Genomic DNA, 18,794 nt, shown 5'->3' with positions numbered 1-18,794 from the left:
GTATGGAGGAAACTGAAGGTTTGCAGTGACAGACTCTCAAGACTCAGACTTTATTCCACATGTAACCAAAATCGTGTATGTTCATGTAACAACTCCTTTATTATTTTGGATTGGCAACCACGTAAACACATCGTAATGCATAGCGTAAGCTACATTTTAAAACATCCGCCATGAACTGTTAAATGAAAAACACAATGTAGCCTACAAAAATATGCCGCCAGTTGTGCCGTCTGGCCGTCAAGCGTTTCATCGCATGCTTGATACCAATAGTGTAGGGAAACCGTGACGTTGTTTACTACGTCATTATGCGCATGCGCAGAACGGATCGTGCAGGCATCCCGGATCGTGTACCGACAGCGCGCTTGTTCTTCACATGAGCTCTCGCGATTCTTTGATGTCATACGCCTATCGGTCTGCGCAGGCAGCGCAGCGTGAAGTCGAATGCGCCTTTTAAAACGCTGCAGGTTTTTCACTTACGTGTCGAAATCATATAAACTAAAAATAAGCAAAAACAGACTAGTTCTTCCAGTGATTTCTACTTGATCAACTAGTTACCAATCAAAAGAGTTATAATGCAGTGAAGTTTCGTTGATTAGCAAATGAAAAGTCTTCAGAAGGGTATTCAGAACTTGAATTTTAGCTTGGTGTTTGTGGTGCATGTGTGAGTCTTATAGCCTGTCATTTTATTCTTATGAAAAAATGAGGATGTTCTTTGGAAAAATTTTAAGAGCTTCTCAGGAAACGGCATCAAATTTCTATTTTTGTAAAACATGCTCGCACACGCACACAGAATACACCCATCAGTACAACACACACTAAACTACACACCTTTTAAAGAATACCACTTCAAAAGCATCCATGGGAAGTGGATGAACTTGTCAAACAGCAACACCAGAATAAAAAAACACAGATGTCACAGGGTCTAATATTTGCCATTTTCCTATAGGCCTAAGTGTTATGCTAACGTTTCATAGTTGAGATGGCACAGTCACACATCAAGTACAGCAATGTGTGAACGTCTAGGAAGCCCCCTGAGAGTAACTGTACAAAAAACGACTGAATGAAAATCCTTGATCAACTTAAGGATCTTACCATTGACACAATCGCACAGGCCTTTCATTAATGCAATAACTTTTCCTTAAATACAGTAGCTAAATAATGTGTAACAAAGATAGAAAAACTCAGTCATACAAGCAACAGGAGTATACCGGAAAGCATCTCTGTTAAAACCTCTGAGAGAAACAGTCCCTGATCTGTTCACTATGACACAGACTAAAGAGAGAGAAAATAAGATGTTTATCACATCTAAAACACCAAACCTACAAGGTGAAATATAAATCAAGTCTGTCAAGATGCCAGTGACTACGATGAAGGATTGAAAACTGCATTTCAAGAGCACATCGTGCAGAGTCAGAAATCATATAGTTTTCACTGTTTCCTTGCAGTTGATGAATTTCATATTGATAAATTGATGTTCAAATTGATTTGCCAATATTTAGCCTTTATAGAAAACTGCTCGATTTTACAGGGACTCGAAACAGTAGACCCTGATAGCACACATACACCTATGCGTCTATTTGACATCTGCCTTTACATCTGCAAGATGTTTTTATTGTTTGCTCATCTGCAATACGTCTCTGAGACGTCTGCTTGTCAGATGTCATGCAGACATTGAGAAGATGGCTGTACGATGTACGACAGATCTTTAACAGACATTTTACAGACGTACCTTCTGGGGAGGGTCACAAAGGACGTCGTAATTTACAAAAAAAGTATTATAAAGCAATAAGCCCCAAGAAGCAGTGGGTTACAGTGCATTTTATAACAGCTAAGGGCGTTGTGGCACGACACGAAGCGGAGTGCCTAAAACCCCGTAGCTGTTATAAAATGCACTGTAACCCACTGCTTCGCGGAGCTTATTGCTTTTATAAAACGGTTATTCCATATGCTTAGCAAGGTTTCATAAAATAAATAAAATAAAATGATATTTAGGCTATGTGGTGTGGTCAGCCGTTATATATATTGGGGTATTTTATAACGGCTTAGAACTCCGCTCAGCCAATCAGAATCAAGGACCAGAACTGACAGTTTTATAATAATATTTATAACATATTCTAACACTAGCGAAAACGTACGATCGTTTTACTTACACCTCACACAGTTACACAAACAACGTTTATAGAAAGGTTAATTTGCCATTAACGGTTACCTCTTAAGCGAGTATATTCATTGACCATGCCTGCCATTTTATTCTTACGAAAAAAATGAGGATGTTATTAAAAATATTTAAGAACTTCTTAGGAAATTTTTAAGAATAGCGTTTAACATTCTTAACATTGTTAAAGGAAATTCTGAACATTCTTACAGGAAATTCTTAAAATTCTTATGAACTTTCTATAATTTATGTTAATAAAGATTTTATATTGTTAATCCGGTGTTCTGTCGAATTGTCCTACCCTGTCAGATTTTCCTACTGCAGGGCAAAATTTAATATAATCTAAACTACATCAACAAAATAAACAGGATGAATTTACAATGCAAAATACCCTGTCAAATAGTCCTACCAGTTTAAAATAAACATACAAAAAGGTTTACAGCGTATACCCATCAGATTGTCGTAGCAGTATAAAATTAACAGATAGGATGATTTTACAGCGCAAAAAAATGACGTAATATTGACGTGCGCAGGCCTGGTAGGACAATCTGAGGGGTAGGATGAAATATCAGGACACTGGTGTTATGCAGAGAAATGCACCCGTCAGATTATGCACCTCCTTCCATAACACGCTGTCCGATTGGCTAATTCTAACCCCTCCCCACACCTAATCCTGGGGGGGTGCATAATCTGGCAGGGGTGCACAACATACAGTAGCTAAATAATGTGTAACAAAGATAGAAAAACTCGCAGTCATACAAGCAACAGGCGTATACCGGAAAGAATCTCTGTTCAAATGAAAACAAGGAAAGCTATTTTGAGTTGTGCTCATAACATTTATTGCGCTATCCAAAGATGTAGTCAGTCATCATACACTGATGCGAATCGTTCCTGAACCTCTGAAAGAAACAGTCCCTGATCTGTTCACTATGACACAGACTAAAGAGAGAAAAAAAGTTGTTTATCACATCTAAAACACCAAACCCACAAACCTCACAGAAAACAGAACAACATTATCAAGTGTAACAGACACACCACATAGAGATTACCACACACTCACTTTCAAAGACAAACTGTACACATGGAGGCCAGACATGTACAGAACAAACATCATTCATTTAAACAGTATTTATTTTAAACCTATCTTTTATATTATATTTTATTACATATTTTATTGAAGGATTACATAAATCATTACAGTATGTGACAATTTACATTATATCCAATTTACTCCCTGATGTACCTGATAATGTTTGAGTCCCTCAGTCGGCAGTGTTTGACTTGTGACTTTCAATCTTTTCATAGAGTAAAAATAAAGTAAATATCCATGAATTAACATTTTGTCGAAAGGCCTTTCCTCTTTACTGTAATACAGTATTTTTGAATGGTTGGGGCTTTGTTTCATTATGTATGACTGTATCTGTTTACACTGCATTTGAAGCCAGCTTTAATATAGAATAACTTGATCGCTTAATATGATTTTTTCTTATTGTGCTTATTGAATGTAAATAAACAAAATATAACCAGGCACTTACAATGTTAATTTTTTCATACATTTACGTAAACAGCAGCAAGGCAGTGTGCCAAGTAAGGCATAAATACGTTTCTATAGATACTTTCTATATTGTGCTACTGCATATGTGCACCTGATTTTATTGTGGATGACAGGTATCTATATACATTCAGAGTAGAAACTGTATAGTCAATGAAAGAAATCCATTAGGGGTCACCAAAGCGCAGGGAATTCTAGTTTGCTGAATCCAGGGTCTTTCCTGAGGTCCCAGTATGTGCCGTTGCTCACCCACGAGTCGTCTTCAGCACGCCTGGTTGAATTTACAAAAAGCATTATGGATTCGACCTCTTGACACATCAAACACAACTGCAGCTTTGTGTTAAGAATAGACACTTACTTGAAATATCGGGGCGAGTGTGTCATGTTGTTTTCTTGCAGGACTCTTCTTCTCTCTCTCTGGAGCACTTCAATTCTTTCTTTATGCTCTTCTGCTCCAGTAATATCACCTTCTTCTAAGAGTCTGCAATGAGAAGATATTAAAGGGCTCATCGGTTGAAAATCTGACTTTTTAAATGCTATAATCGGGTCCTCAGTGAATCTACCAACTCAGAAAACGTGAAAAACAAGAACCCAGTAAGTTTGTTTTGGTGTGCCTTTCCCTGCAAGCATGTGAGAAATCGAGCCGATCAGATTTCGCTCCTGTTGTGACGTAGAGGGAGGCTCTTATTATAATGTTACCGCCCCTTAATCTACACAATTCCACAGACGGCGCTGCCGCCATTGTTGTTTTCACAAGCGACAGCGGTGTACGTGACGCCATGGCTAAAGTTCGTGGACAACATGCAAAATGTAATGTAGTTGGCTGCACAGACGAACACAAGTCTTTGTTTAGAGTCCCAGCCTCGGAAGAGACGAGACAGGAGTGTATTTATTTTATTTTTTGTGGAAATCCCTCAGAAACCATAAGTAAAAACCTGCTTGTTTGCACAAATCACTTCAAGCCGGAGAGCTTTATCAACCTGGGACAGTACAAGTAGGATTAGCTTCAAAGATTCGAGATCAACTGAACGAGACAAAGCTGCCAATGTAAGTAATATTTATCAACAGTCTGAATTGACGTAAATGTACCGTATATAGAGGAAATGCATTGACGTCACTTTCCCACGTGAACACGCCGGGACACGCTCCCTTGAGAGGTAAAACTAATGGGGCAAAATGGCTGCATTCAACAGGAGGAACAAAAACAGGGACTAAAACACGCAAATATTTGCTGAAACTACAAGCAGCTGGATTCGAAGATGATCCTTACGACTACCTTATGAATTACAAAGGAATCAGGTGTTCTTAGACACTGAAATGCTGCGCGGAATTGCGTTTAATGATATTGTAACCATTCATTTTGCCCAGTATTTTACCACTCAAGCAGGCGCGTTCCGGCGTGCTAACGTGGGAAAGTGATGACACGTGCTTTCCCTCTATATAGGAGGATAACGTTAGCATATGATAGCGAAGGGAGCCAAGTCAGTCACGGGCTAAATAGAACATCCAAAGCCAGTGTTAATCTTACTCTATATTTATATGTTATTTGAAAAAATGGGCGCTTGGTGTTTAGCTGTATGTATGTTAATACATTATGAGTGTGAATTTGTTTAGCTGCGGTAAGCTGTCACTATTGTTTTGCTAATGAACAAGGGCGAACACTGTGGTTAGATTAGCTTTAAACGTCTCAAGTCATTTGTCCTTAGGCTAAAAAAATCTGTCACAGCAAACAGAGCATACTAGTTATGCTCTCACATTGTGTTTGTATAACTTGTCAATGACAAGCGTTTAAATCCAAGTAATTCCGCTGAGATCTGCAGGTGCGCATTCCGTGGATTTTAGGCAAGCAAACACACGCACAACGTGAGCGCATTACTAGGATGAGCTGTTTGCTGTGAAGGATTTTTTAGTCTCAGGACGAATGATTTGAGATGTTTAAAACTAAACTAACCACGGAGGAGTTCAGGAAATATCGTTTAGCTAAACGATTGTCATGGCAGTACTACACGTGTGTTGTGTTGACTCGCCGGACGGAAAGGGGGTTGGGTGCGCAGTAACTCATTATCATTTAAAGAGACATACACCAAAACGGGTTGCTGTGAGCATAGCTGTTTTTGACAAAGCAAAAAGGGTTTTGTTTACACAGCCATTAACTGTTTTTAAGCAAAATATGTTACAGACATTTCATGAAGACCCTAATAAATCATACCAACTTGTTGAAAGTGCTCATACGATGAGCCCTTTAAGTACCCAAGGGTATACTACACGTAGCAATGAAAAACCTGAGTATGCATTTACCTTTGGTCAGGTCTAAAACGTGTATCCGTTGAGGGTAAGAGGGGTTTTAAACTCTCCTCCAATTCATTCAGCTCTATTGCAAACAGTGTGAATCCATAGTACTGCTCATTGTCATCAGGCATGGGATCTAAACACGTACACATAAAAACAAACACATACTTTGTAAGCAGCATGCATACAGCTGGTGTTAGCGCCTCTTTAGGTCACTTTCAACAATACCTTCAGAGGTCAAATTATGAGAAATATCACTTTACTATGCAAATAAAAGCAACAAACAAACAATTTAATATTGTCATGCTGTTATTGTTCTGAATTTTCTGTAACTCACTTGCTCTCCAGATGCAGGTTGCCGAGGGCGGTTTCCCCAAGTACAAAGCCTCGTTCCATTTGCCGAACAGACAGTGAATCACACGACCCTCTGAGTCAGTAACCACACCCTCTACCTCATTAGCATTCAAACCTCCAGATCTCGACTGGCCATGAGAAATAGTCATGATTTACTGAGGTACTATTAATATTAAAATAAATTACACTTTTATTCCACATGAAGATGTGGGCGAGACAAACACAAATGTTGGATGTCTTGATCGCACCTTAAGGAAAGTGACTTTGCAATGACTGACATCTCCCGTTGTGGTTGTGTGCTTGATGGACATTTCCCCATAATGTTCTATCCAGCGCTGGCCACTCAGAATGTTATGAATGCAGGAAGTGACTTTACTCCACTCATAATGATCCCCGAAACTGAATAAGCACGTGAGCGAGGAAAAGAGAGATGAAGAGAAATAACAGTGGTGTGTTGGAAAACATGGAATGGAATGATGATTTCAGAATAATGCAAGTGGAATGGGATGTAGAATCATTTAACATACCCCGGCAATTCTAAGTGACTGACTCCCATGGGAACGATCTCCATAGATTTCCCCCAAAACTTATTCTTCCACCGGACATCTGATGAACAAAAACAGAAAATGGACACAGATTAGAAGATCAAAATCATACAAAATGGTGTCAGGTACCTTTGCTTGACACTAGCCAATTGTGTTTTAATCACCTTGCCACAGTGTGAAGTTCTTGGACTCGCAGTGACAGGCAGACACAGGTGGATGGTGACTGACCTGTGGGTCGTATTGCAAAGTGAAGGTGTGTGTAAGGCGAACGTAAAATCAATGGTTTTGCTATAGTTCAAAATAAAAGGCAAAAATGTGTTACCTGTTCAGAAATGAAACGGAAGCCCTTATCGGGTCGCAAACACTCATATGTCTCTCCCAGCACAGGATTAAAGGGTTTTCCTCCTGCTCTAGTGAACGAACATGCATATGCAGACACAGCGAATGCTGCTACATACACCTACAGAAACACACAAGTGATGTGTACAGTAACCCTGAAAAGAATTTGAACATGTAATGCACAAAAAAAATGGTTGCATTTTATAAATGAATAAAGCGCACATTCACTTTTCAAGCAAAACTTAAGTGTGTGATCTCACCATACGCATGTGTGGGTCGTTCGTGTCTGCCGCGGTGTCCAGCAGGTGGTGGTACTCAATTTCCTCACACAGTCTCTGCAGCGTGTTGATTGGCTCGTTGAGCTGAACGGGCATTGCAACTTTCGACAGGTCCTTGCCGATGTTACTGCGCAACATACTCCACAGATTTACACTCTCGTTCATACGTGCACTTGGTAAACGCTGCCGCCGTGTGACCGTGCACTCGTTGCCGTTCTCTGAACGACACAAAAAACATGCAAATAGAGTCACAAATAGGTATGTAACGATTTACCGTGAGCCGGTTGAAATCGATCGATAATATGTGATGATTCAAGTCGGTTGAGATGTTGAATGAATCGCGATACATGTTTTTAACAGCAGGGGCCGCTGTGTTAACTGTAAACTTGGAAAACATGTATGCAGGTGCTGGTCATATTTTTGACCAGGTTGACCAGGTGCTGGTCAACATTTGAAATATATCAGTCTGTGTGTAATGAATGAATATAATATACAAGTTTCACTTTTTGAATGTAAATAGTGAAATAAATCAACTTTTTGATGATATTCTAATTATATGACCAGCACCTGTATGCTGATATTTCTTAAAAATACATGTAAAAAAATCCAAGTTAGGAAAAGCACAAAGTCTTAGTTTGTTTATATTAAAGAGACGACAATCTGAATTTGTTTTTAAATTGCAATTTAGCTTTGTCATTTGACATAAAAAATATTTTTATATTTACAAAGAAATGTGCAGCATTTGAGAAATAATAAAAGAGCACTTTTTAAGTTCTAATTAGTCTCAACTCATTTCGTAAACAAAAAAAAGTGAAACCTTAAGTATAGTGAATTATATCGCATCGTGAGCTGAGTGAATCGTTACATCCCTAGCTCTCAAAGGTAACTGTTATGAAGTTAAAAGTGTGTTTAACATGTCTCACCCAAGATCTCTCTCACGCGGCTATTGTCATTCCTGCAAAATTCCACCGACGTGCTGTCACTGACATCACTGACATACGAGTCATCGTCTGACAACTGGTCGCACACAAACAAATCAGACAAATTATTACATGCAAATCTACACTTTAAGAGTAATTTGGCCCCTAGACTTCTATGATCTGACCTCATTCTCAGATGAGCTACCGGACAGCAGATATTCCTTGGCATCAAAGAACTCTGACAGAGACTCTGGGATTGACCCTCGACTCTCACTTGACACCTGCTGCATCAAAGGGCGTGGCCCTTCAAGAACATCCTGATTGGAGGAAATGACATTGTTGATTTCAACCAATAACAAAAGACTGTATAAACACACAAGCATCTACAGTGGTTCATAGATACACACAAATACCTTTTCACTGATAGTCTCCAAAGTGTTTCTGACTCGGTCTTTCTCTGAAGACAGGGAGGAATATGCTGAGCGGAGAGTGGAATGAACTTGACGGAGAGAAATATGAAAAAATACAGAGTGAGAAAGAATAAGGAAAAAGTATGACAACACAAACCTAAAAAGAAATTCTTGATCTACTCAAGTTAGCATCATTCAATGGTGTATTTTTGTTGAAGTAGTTTCATAGCGTTAGAAATGAGGGAGGATGAATACAGACAGCTGTTTGGTACTCACCAATACCAGCAAGCCGACAGAACTCCTCCTGCATTCGAGAGGCTTCTGTGGGCGAGTCGGGACTGTCTAGACACGAGTCTGGAGAAACAGGCTCTGAATACTGGAGGTTTGGATGAGACACGTGCAGATGAGATATATCAGGAGTCTGAAAGATGAGCGAAAACGTGTGTGAGAATTTGAATTCTGCATAAGAGACTTGAAGTGCCTGTGTAATAAACTCATTTAACCTGTGCAGTGTTTTTATTATCCTTGCTGTAATTCTTAGATCGCCATCTTCGTCCACGCTTCTCTTTTTTGGAGCCTTCGATCTTTGGACACACACATCACCAAACATGCTGATGAGGAATATAAATTCTCACATATAATAAATCAAACGTGTAAACACAAAACATGCCCATAAAGAAATCTGATATGTGGTCCATCAGATTTCTCTACAGGTGAATATTACCTGCAGTGTGTTGATGGCAGGTGCTGAGAAAGTTCTATGCAGAACTTCCATATTTTTCAGCAGAAGGTTTAATTCGAGCAAGGAAGACTCGCACTCTGTCAGATCTAACAAAAGAAAGAAACATAAAGCAATTGATTAACATGTAGAGTCATGCAGAATCAATCGCAGAAATAATCCTCTAACCCAGGAATAATTTCCGGCTATACCTTTACAACACTTTTCCATGTCTTGCGAGTTTTGCCGCCAGTTGTTCTTTAACAAGGCTGAAGGCTGCTTTGTGAGAAAGGAAAGCTAAAAACAGACACAAAAACAACTCATTTTAAGTAAGAGGATGCAGTTGCAGTGGTTGTCTTGAAGGCCCTTGAATATGAAGCAATTGGTTATTGAATAAGGAGAGTAAATACTCTTCTAATGGACATGGAGTCAGATTGTCGCTCTTGTGGCTCCATGGCGATCTCGTTCTGACGGAACGTTCGATGATGCCGTAGCTGCGTCACCCATTGTTCAAACAGATCCCGAGACTTTACCTGAGAATATCATAGCAAATACAGCCATTAAACGTGTGCTAATGTGTACAGGCATATGCGTTGCACATGAGTGAGCATGTTGTGTACTTTGTGTGTCTGTGCATGTGTTGTAAATACCTTAAGATGGTAAATACTGTCCTCTGTATCCAGATCGATGCACAATGACTTCTTTTTCATAGCCATAACAGAGAGACCAACATCAATGCGACCTCGTAACCTCCCCTTCTTCAACTGGACAAAGGATGCGAAATGTTGGAAAATATTGCAAAAATATCACTGTTAACAAATTATCCATAAATATCGACACCCAGACCACTAATACAATACGTACAGTATGTGACTGTGTTTATACACTCACATCAGTCCCTGTCTTGGCATATGTCAGGATGCCCTTCTCAAGCAGGAAATATCTCTGTTAAACACATAAAGAACGACAAGTCAGCATTCAATGACCACTCATATTCTAGGATAAAAGTCAAAAGCACATACAGAAAAAGTATCATGTGACCTTATGCCATCCTTTCATGGGCCACTTTCTCTTTTTCAGCATCAGTCCCTCCTGCTTCTTAGGCTTCTGAACATTTGCTGTCAAACTCTGCAGGTCCTCAACCACCTCCCAGCTGTCCTATAGTTGAACGAAAATGTAACAAAAATTAAGGATTGAAATAAGGGAATACAATTTATCTGACATTGATCATTGGGATTTTATGAAACATTTTTCATAATTTAGCAACTGAAAACAATCCCTCTACACAATCTTCATTCATTATTTGAAGATTTAAAGCCATTTTTCTTGCCCTTTTATCTTCAGTAGAAGTAGTACTCTCTTTCCTTTGAGGAAATGATGCTGTGATTGGTGAGGTGGGCATGGGGGAGATCACCTTTGAGGACAGCGTCACATTGTGCTCTTCTGAACTCATCTTGCAATTCAGTCACTGTGGAGACAAAAAAGGTAACTTTACAATAGCGCTACACCTCATGGCCAGCAGGGGGCGACATACACAAGCGCACCTGAGCCACTGACAACACTGGCAAAACAATCTGTGAAAGTGCGGAAGAGAAAATCGAAGCAACGAGGAAAAATTGTTAAAATATAACATGCGTAAATATGTCTAAGCTCTTGTCATTTCTGTAATATATGTGATGGGAAAATGTATTTCATTATCTCTGTACCTCATTCTCTACAGGAAATGGAATGTTTTTGTTTTAGTTTCCAAGACGGAGTCTGTGTGTGTGCGTGTGTGTCAGAATCAGAATCAGAATCAGAAGAGCTTTATTGCCAAGTGTGCTTGCACACACAAGGAATTTTCTTTGGTGTTGGAAGCTTCTAGTACAGACATTCAACACAATGACAATACAATATAATACGATTTACAGTGTGTGTGTGCGTGCGTGCGTGCGTGCGTGTGTGTAACCCATGATGATCAGTCATCGTGTCAACTCGTTTGAGTACCGTTTTACCTTAGAAATCCTTAATAATCTTGTTTCCTCTTTGGTATTTAGTTTGGATAGACTGACTCATCGATGTGTCACAAAGTAACGTTATAGTTAGACAAACGATAGGACTCATTTTGTTTTTACTAAATTTATCTGTGTTGTTTGTCTGTTTTGACATGATGTATATTGTGTGGTATATGGTAAAGTTTTAATTATGAGATCACTGGCGTATCATGTTGCTATGGCAACGGAAACGCTTAGGCTCCTCGCTTACCAACTTCCAGATCGCACCACAAATGTAAATCGTGTTGTATATAATATGTTTTTTAATTTAATGACTTATTCTTTTTGCACTTGTTTGTTTATTTGTTTCATTTTCCATAACATTTTTCATCAAACGTTGTCATGGAGAGTCGTCATGATGGTTGTGGTTTAGTGGGACTTTTATGATGTTGTGCTAAAGATTTAGGTGTTTTTTATTTAAAGGGATAGTTCACACCAAAAATGAAATTATTTAATCATACTCACCCTCATGTCATTTCAAAGCTGTATGACTCCCCTTCTTCTGCCGAACACAAAAAAGACCAAATAACAAACCACATTGACTTCCATTGTATGGGCACTAAACCACTGAGACATTTCTCAAAATATCTTCTTTTGTGTTTCACAAGAAAAAGTCAGGTTTTGAATGACATGAGGATAAATAAATGATGACAGAATGTTTGGTAAACCATCCTATTCCTTTAAAAAGGCTTGAGCTCTTCTAACTTTTGGACTTTTGAACAAATTGATTTGTATTGATAGATCGTAGGATCTGAATTTCTTAAAAACAACCTGTTTGTGTGTGTGTGTGTGTGTGTGTGTGTGTGTGTGTATAATTTTCCTAAAACTAATGTGGTTTTTTAAGTTCTTTTAAAAGAGTTTAAAGTTACAGTAAAGGTAATTTGAAATAGAAAAGATCATCCATCTAAAGTAATTTATTTTGGGGCCTCCTTCCATTCTGGTTTAAATGATATACAAGGATGTGCAGTCCCCTCACTAACCAATACACTTGACTTTGTGAGCTTTTATTGCCCAGGTGAGATCATGTTTGCTAAATCAAAGTAGGTGAGATCATGTTTGCTAAATCAAAGTATGTGATTAACGTTCCTTAGAATGATTCTTAAGTCACTTATGTCAACTGCACCTTGTTGGACCCTATGCATGGGCCGGTGTGAGATTCTGACAGTATGATAACCTTGAGCAAAACTACCATGGTTTCACGGTATTACCATTACATCTCTACAATGTGTTATTTTTAAATAAAAACAAAGTTTTTTCCACTGTACACAAAATGCAATCAGTTAAGTGAGTCTTTACCTGTAACTCAACAATAATCAGAAGTTCAGAACATAAATAATTTTCTGTAAAAAAAATTTTTTTATGAAAAACATACAGTCACTTAAGTGAGCCTTAACCTGCAGCTCAACAATTAAAACAATTTCTGTAAAAAAGCAGTCATCGAACCTGCAGCTGAACAATGTTTTTGGAGACATGCATTAAGTTATAATGCAGGAATGTAAGCATGTTCACCTAGTTCATGTTGGGCCAGTTGATTAGCCATGTTATTTGCCTCGGAGTCTGTAGAAAGCCAAATAGAATTTATTCTGACTTGACTTCTTTTTTGAAGCTGCTAGCGTCTGTTTTACATTATAATCCTATGGAGTAAACCGTGTTTTCATAAAACGTCCTGAGCGCTTTTTTAAACGTCAGCGCCGGCATCTTTTTCTGCAGTTCAGAGCGTCTGTTGAGGTTGAAAAAAGTTAAACTTTTCTGAAAATAAACGCCCTTTTTCACAGCTAACCAATGACAGAGACCTGTCGTTTCCATAACAACATGCGAGGAACGTGATTGGTCGAGAAGGCCCAAGCTCGAAAAAGTAAAATGGCGGCCGAAACGCCCGTTGGAGCATAGTTTTCTATAAATAAGTTTAATTTTCACTTTCAACAACTTTTGAATGCATTTCTAGCGAGAAATTTGTATTGTAGTTTTTAAATATGTAATGAGTTATTGCAAATAACGAAGTCATGGCGTTCGGCTGCTATTTGTAACCAAACGATGCCAGCGTTTTTTTAAAATGCGTCTTTTTCGACGGGGAAAAAAGTTCCAAGGATTCATCTCCTTCGGCCATCCTGCACACAGGTGACTCACTCACTCACTAGGCTTGTTAGACTTGATGCGGCGCCGCAAGATCCGACAGGCGGACGACATCAAAGTACCGCGAGAGCGATTCGAAAAACGATAAATAGTTTGCTTCGAATCGGTCTCGCGGTACTTTGATGTCATCCGCCTGTCGGATCTTGCGGCGCCGCATCAAGTCGAACAAGCCTATCGACTGTTTGCATCAACCGGAGGGGGAGGGGCCACGTCACTCGTTACGCTCTCAGTGTTGCCAACTTGGCGACTTTGTCGCTAAATTTAATGACTTTTCAGACCCCTTTAGCGACTTATTTTTCAAAAAGCGAATAGCGACAAATCTAGCTACTTTCTGAATAAGCCTTGGCGACTTAGCGAAACATTCTGCTTTACTTCTACTGCCCCGCGAAAGCGAGTTTTTGCCTTCCCAGCGCAGCACCGCCTATCTCTGTCCACTCTGTTCAGTGAGCGGCAGGGCGAAGCAGCACATTCAGTTCAGACCGCACTGATGCGTGAATGAGATGCATACGCATGGACAAACAGTGTTCCAAGAACTAATCACTTATTGACCTTGTTTGAGCATTTATGATTTAAAACGCGAAGACTGTATGGACACATAAACATGAACACAGACGGATTTTAGCTGTTCAAATTAGCGCGTGACATCATCTGGCGACATTTAGCGACTTTTCGGGCAGGCTTTAGCTACTTTCCATTGAAAAGAGTTGGCAACACTGCTCTTCGCTGCACACAACCTGAGGGATTCCTGCATTTTCCATCTTTGAGGCAGAGTAAAAAACTGAGAATACCGCAGGGACGGTATAAACGGGAAAGTTTAGTGGTTTTGACACCACGGATTTGCTAAAATCGCAGTATACTTTGAGGCCGGTGATCTGGCCATGCCTATTGGGCCCTCACCCACGATAAACAATACATTATCCATCAAGGACAAATCAAGCTTTTACACATTTCACTCTGTCCTCCAATGAGTCTTTGTTTGGTATTACAGTAGCTTCTATATGCTTTATTGCCCTTGGTCCCTCTGTACAGCCCTTATCCTACAGCTCATTTACAACAATGACTAAAGTTAGGTGGCATTAATGACTGACAGGTATAATGTAGGGCCGGGCTAGATATTTTGTGTGTGTCTGTACATTAGTACATACACCCACACGTTATGTATAACCACAAAAGTCAGTATTGAAAATGTCAGTTTCCATTAAAGTGAGCAGGTTCCTATTTTTGGCAGCAAAATCATCTCTGATACACAATATACTGTGTTGGCCTCCTGATTTCTCTTTTGATTTTGAGTTGTTCTCCATCAAACAACCATATTCAAAATATTCCACGAGGCATGTTCAAGGCCAGATCGACTTATTTGATTTTCTTCTGGAAGTCAGGTTATAATTATTGTAAACAGGCCTGAATTTTTATTCTCGCCATAACAACACTTACTGGTGTAAAATCGCTGCAATTCGAGTGACTCTCTCTGTTTTTCAGGCATGTTTCCAGCATTCTAACAGGAAAGAAAAGGGTTAAAGGAAACCCCTTCCTTGCTCTATTTGCATACCTTCCTGCCTTTCATTTCAAAAAATGCCTTGCAGAAAGAAACCTTTGCAGCGTGTCATATCTCAAGCTTTCACTTATTTCGGAAGTGTCCCCTTTTGAAAAAGAACAATTTTTATAACTTTAGCAATTTGATTAGCAGAAATGTGCAAAAACTTGTAAATCATAACTTGGTATACGGGCAGTTCCTGCTGAAACCTTTATTGTGTGCACAAACTGGGGGGCACTAAACCACAGGAATTTGTATTTCTCTAAACACGTTCACGCCCACATTTCAGCAGCGTTAGGCATGTCTGGCTCTGCACATTAAACAAAAAACTGACTGCGTTTTGGAAACCATTAGCTGGTAGTTACTGGTATTAGACACACATCCACATGTATTCAAACACACATAAATTCAAGAGAACAGAGAAGGTGACCCTCTTGAATACTTGGAAAAGTAGGATGCGTATATGTGCGGAATAACAACATGTTTACCCCAAAGCTAGAGCAGCTCGCATAAAAGCAGAGCTTTTGTTTGTGTGGACTTTCTATTCACCGTAGTGCTCTGGTGACTCTTATGTTGAGAATGACCTAAACATTAGTGGCCTAGAGGTTCTCGCCCTCTCTCTTACTCGCCCAATTTAGAGATATTTAAAAGTGAAATTTTAACAGTGTATGTAATTATTGTATACTTGTTGTGCATCAGATTTTAAAATAGTTCAAATGGTGTGTTTGTGTGGGAGGTTTTGTTTGAGTTTGATAAGTGTTCTGTAGATTTGGGAATGGACAGTTTGCCCTTGATTTGTACTGTAAGGTAAAAGGCAAAGTCAGATTAAGATAGATTGTCGCCATGTTCTTTTTAGATTTAGACATTAGCTTTACTGTTGTGGATTTTGATGTCAATTTGACATTTTATGAAAGAGCTTATTTCAACAGCATAGGTAATTTTATCTGTTTGAATGATGATAAGTAACAGTGTCAAACAAATATTCTCACAAATAGACTTTGCAGTTCCATTTTGCATGCAAAACCATGTACAACGCATTATACACTGTTTTGTAAAAATAACAATCTAGTTTAACCCAAAAAAGGCAAGCCGAATTCATAGTTCGCATCGGAAATGTATGTGAATATACATTAATGAGTTTGCACATGTTATACATTTTGAGGCTGTTATCTTGTGACATTGCTTTACAAATGTAACTTCTCTAATGTCTCTTCTGTTAAAACACTCAGGGTTAACAGGGTTGATCTACAGCGACACAACGCCTACATATTGTTGCACTTTGCAAACAAACCTTGCAACCCACGTTTTTAGAATGATTTCAACTGGCTTTGAAGTGTCACGTGAAAAGGTCACACTGCGTCATGAATAGTTATGAAACCACGTGGTCTCATAGGATAAGATCACAAATTTCATGAATAATTCGGCTGTGAGACACTGCTGGCCTAGTCACATCTAGTGATGTTTACTCATTGTTGACTTTAAAACCAAGAAGTCCAGCTACTTTTATATTCTTTATAATATGTAAGTGTCAATTAAGTGCAATACACAAACATAGCTCTTAATATCTAAAATAATGATGGTGAAAAGAAAAAGAGTGTCTGGGGTTTTGAGCACTTGGCATGGTTCACTGAAAGAAGAAGGGTTAATAGCAAAAGAACAGTACGTCCTTAGTGCATTCATACCTGTTCAGTCAAAACAAAGTGACCCACACACACTTGTCTGGTTTATTATCTCCGTGGGGACAGTCCATAGGAGTAATGATTTTTATACTGTACAAGCTTTATATTTTATCCCCTTACCCTACCCCTAAACTTAAAGATCATTGAAAACTTTTGGCATTTTTAAATAGATTTTTTTATATATATTGTTCTGTACGATTTATAAGCTCTTTTGCCCATTGGGACCTGTTGGTGTGCATTCAGGTTTAGGTACCCACCGGGATATACAAACAAGGCCACACACACAAACACACGCATGTTTGCTTAGCTATCTTTATGAGGACATACATTGACGCAATGCAATCTCTAGCCCGTTACCCTAACCCTAACCATCAGAACTACATGCCTGACCCTAACTCTTACCCTAAACCTAATTAAAACCTAAACCCTAAAACCAAGTCTTCACCCTCAAACAGCCCTTTAAAGGGGTCTCTGGAAGTGAGGACAGGCCAAAATGTCCTCACTTTACTCTCCTTGTCCTCACACCGCTGGTCTACAACTCAAACCGGTCCTCACAAATATAGATGTACACACACACTTCTGCTTTTTATCCAATGTTATTCATCGGGTGTTAAACCATAGAAAGACGTCCACGTTAATGGGGCACATTAGTCCTTTTACAAGTGACTATAAAACACAGTTACAACAACACAATCGTCTACAGTTACAAAATCCAATCACCACTTCCCGTAGAATCACATTTGTTCGTAGTTAAAGCGTATATTTACGTATTTTCCGCGAGTAACATTTAAAACTCAATGCCTACCACAGTTGCCAAGTTCAGAGTGACAGCGTGGCACCGCGGTCTGGTCTGTCGTTGTGTCAACGATGGTCCACTTTTAAAAACGCCGTATCAGCACGTTCATACTTTGAACCTGGTGACAGTCACCCGGCTCACCGCCGCCATCCCTCTTCCTCTACCTGCCGCGGTCAGATGTTAGGTAACTTCTCTTCGAGGAAGGTTATCTAGAACGAAACGTTCGTGACGTGCCGTTGTAATCCGAGAGCAAAGCGGAAGGTGGAAGTGGCGACGGGTTTTAAGTTTACGGCCACTAGCTCAGGTTGTATCCTCTTGTGTTTTGAGTTCCGCGGTGAGGTGAGTAGGGGAAGGGCGGGGATTCGCGATGATTGACGTTTAGAAAAGCCAATGAGGGTTCAACGAGGCGTGACGACGAGATCAACGGAGAGATCGCCACACAACGTTACGTAATTCAGGTAAATCAAGGTACGCGATTTTTAAAGAATCCGTAGATGTAACAGCATTGACTGAGACATCCGTTAACTATGTATTTCCCCACAGGCCACAGATTAAAACGGCACGATAGAAAGAATTAGGGTTGGCTATCTTGAATTTTATTGATTCCGATCCCATTCCGATTCCGCATTTTATCAATTCCCAGTTTCGATTGCACAGTTAAAATTAAACATTTAGATATCAACCTATATGATAACTTAGCCTGCTTATTGACTGGTTATATATGTATATGAGCACCGTTTAACCATGTTTTGTCTGATTTATTACAATTTGTATTACCAAAATATATGGTTCCTGCGCTTTACTGCAAATGCTATAGTTAAACTATGCTTACTATAGTAAAAATATGGTTCATAAGGGTTTTTATTTAAGATATCAGCAGATCACCAGTCAACACATGCACATTTCTGAAAATATGCACAGGATTTGATAAGAGGAATTGAAATTTATATTATTCTTTTCAGTTCCGATCAGATTCCTAACCTTTCGATTCTGATTCCGAATTGGAATTGATCTTCGATTCCCAACCCTAGATACCATGCAAAATAGGCCCTATCCTTT

General features: G+C 39.2%; 1 protein-coding gene across 1 annotated transcript; it reads right to left on the bottom strand.

Annotated features, from left to right (window-relative positions):
- Positions 1-2,977: 2,977 nt before the first annotated feature.
- osbpl3a (oxysterol binding protein-like 3a) lies at positions 2,978-18,075 on the bottom strand. The gene is made up of 22 exons (XM_057355239.1): positions 17,745-18,075; positions 10,891-11,028; positions 10,602-10,718; positions 10,452-10,505; positions 10,211-10,324; positions 9,971-10,093; positions 9,773-9,857; positions 9,567-9,670; positions 9,346-9,426; positions 9,119-9,263; positions 8,846-8,931; positions 8,618-8,749; positions 8,436-8,529; positions 7,495-7,730; positions 7,218-7,355; positions 7,060-7,123; positions 6,878-6,956; positions 6,599-6,749; positions 6,334-6,478; positions 6,006-6,132; positions 4,066-4,188; positions 2,978-3,978 (listed from the first exon to the last, which is right to left on the bottom strand). The coding sequence occupies exons 2-22, from the start codon at positions 11,011-11,013 to the stop codon at positions 3,882-3,884; spliced, it is 2,418 nt and encodes an 805-aa protein (XP_057211222.1). The 5' UTR covers positions 11,014-11,028; positions 17,745-18,075; the 3' UTR covers positions 2,978-3,881.
- Positions 18,076-18,794: the final 719 nt, after the last annotated feature.

The sequence above is a fragment of the Triplophysa rosa genome, linkage group LG16 (assembly GCF_024868665.1).
Source record: "Triplophysa rosa linkage group LG16, Trosa_1v2, whole genome shotgun sequence".
Taxonomy (NCBI): Eukaryota; Metazoa; Chordata; class Actinopteri; order Cypriniformes; family Nemacheilidae; genus Triplophysa; species Triplophysa rosa.
Note: the sequence above shows the minus strand (reverse complement) of the source record. Positions and strands in the feature narration are given on the sequence as shown.

Excerpts from the sequence above, each read along its gene's own strand:
- osbpl3a (XM_057355239.1), bottom strand. The coding sequence starts at position 11,013 with ATGAGTTCAGAAGAGCACAATGTGACGCTGTCCTCAAAGGTGATCTCC. Across the intron at positions 10,325-10,451 it reads ATGCCAAGACAGGGACTGAT|TTGAAGAAGGGGAGGTTACG; the intron begins GTGAGTGTATAA and ends TCCTTTGTCCAG. Across the intron at positions 8,530-8,617 it reads GTAGCTCATCTGAGAATGAG|TTGTCAGACGATGACTCGTA; the intron begins GTCAGATCATAG and ends GTGTGCGACCAG.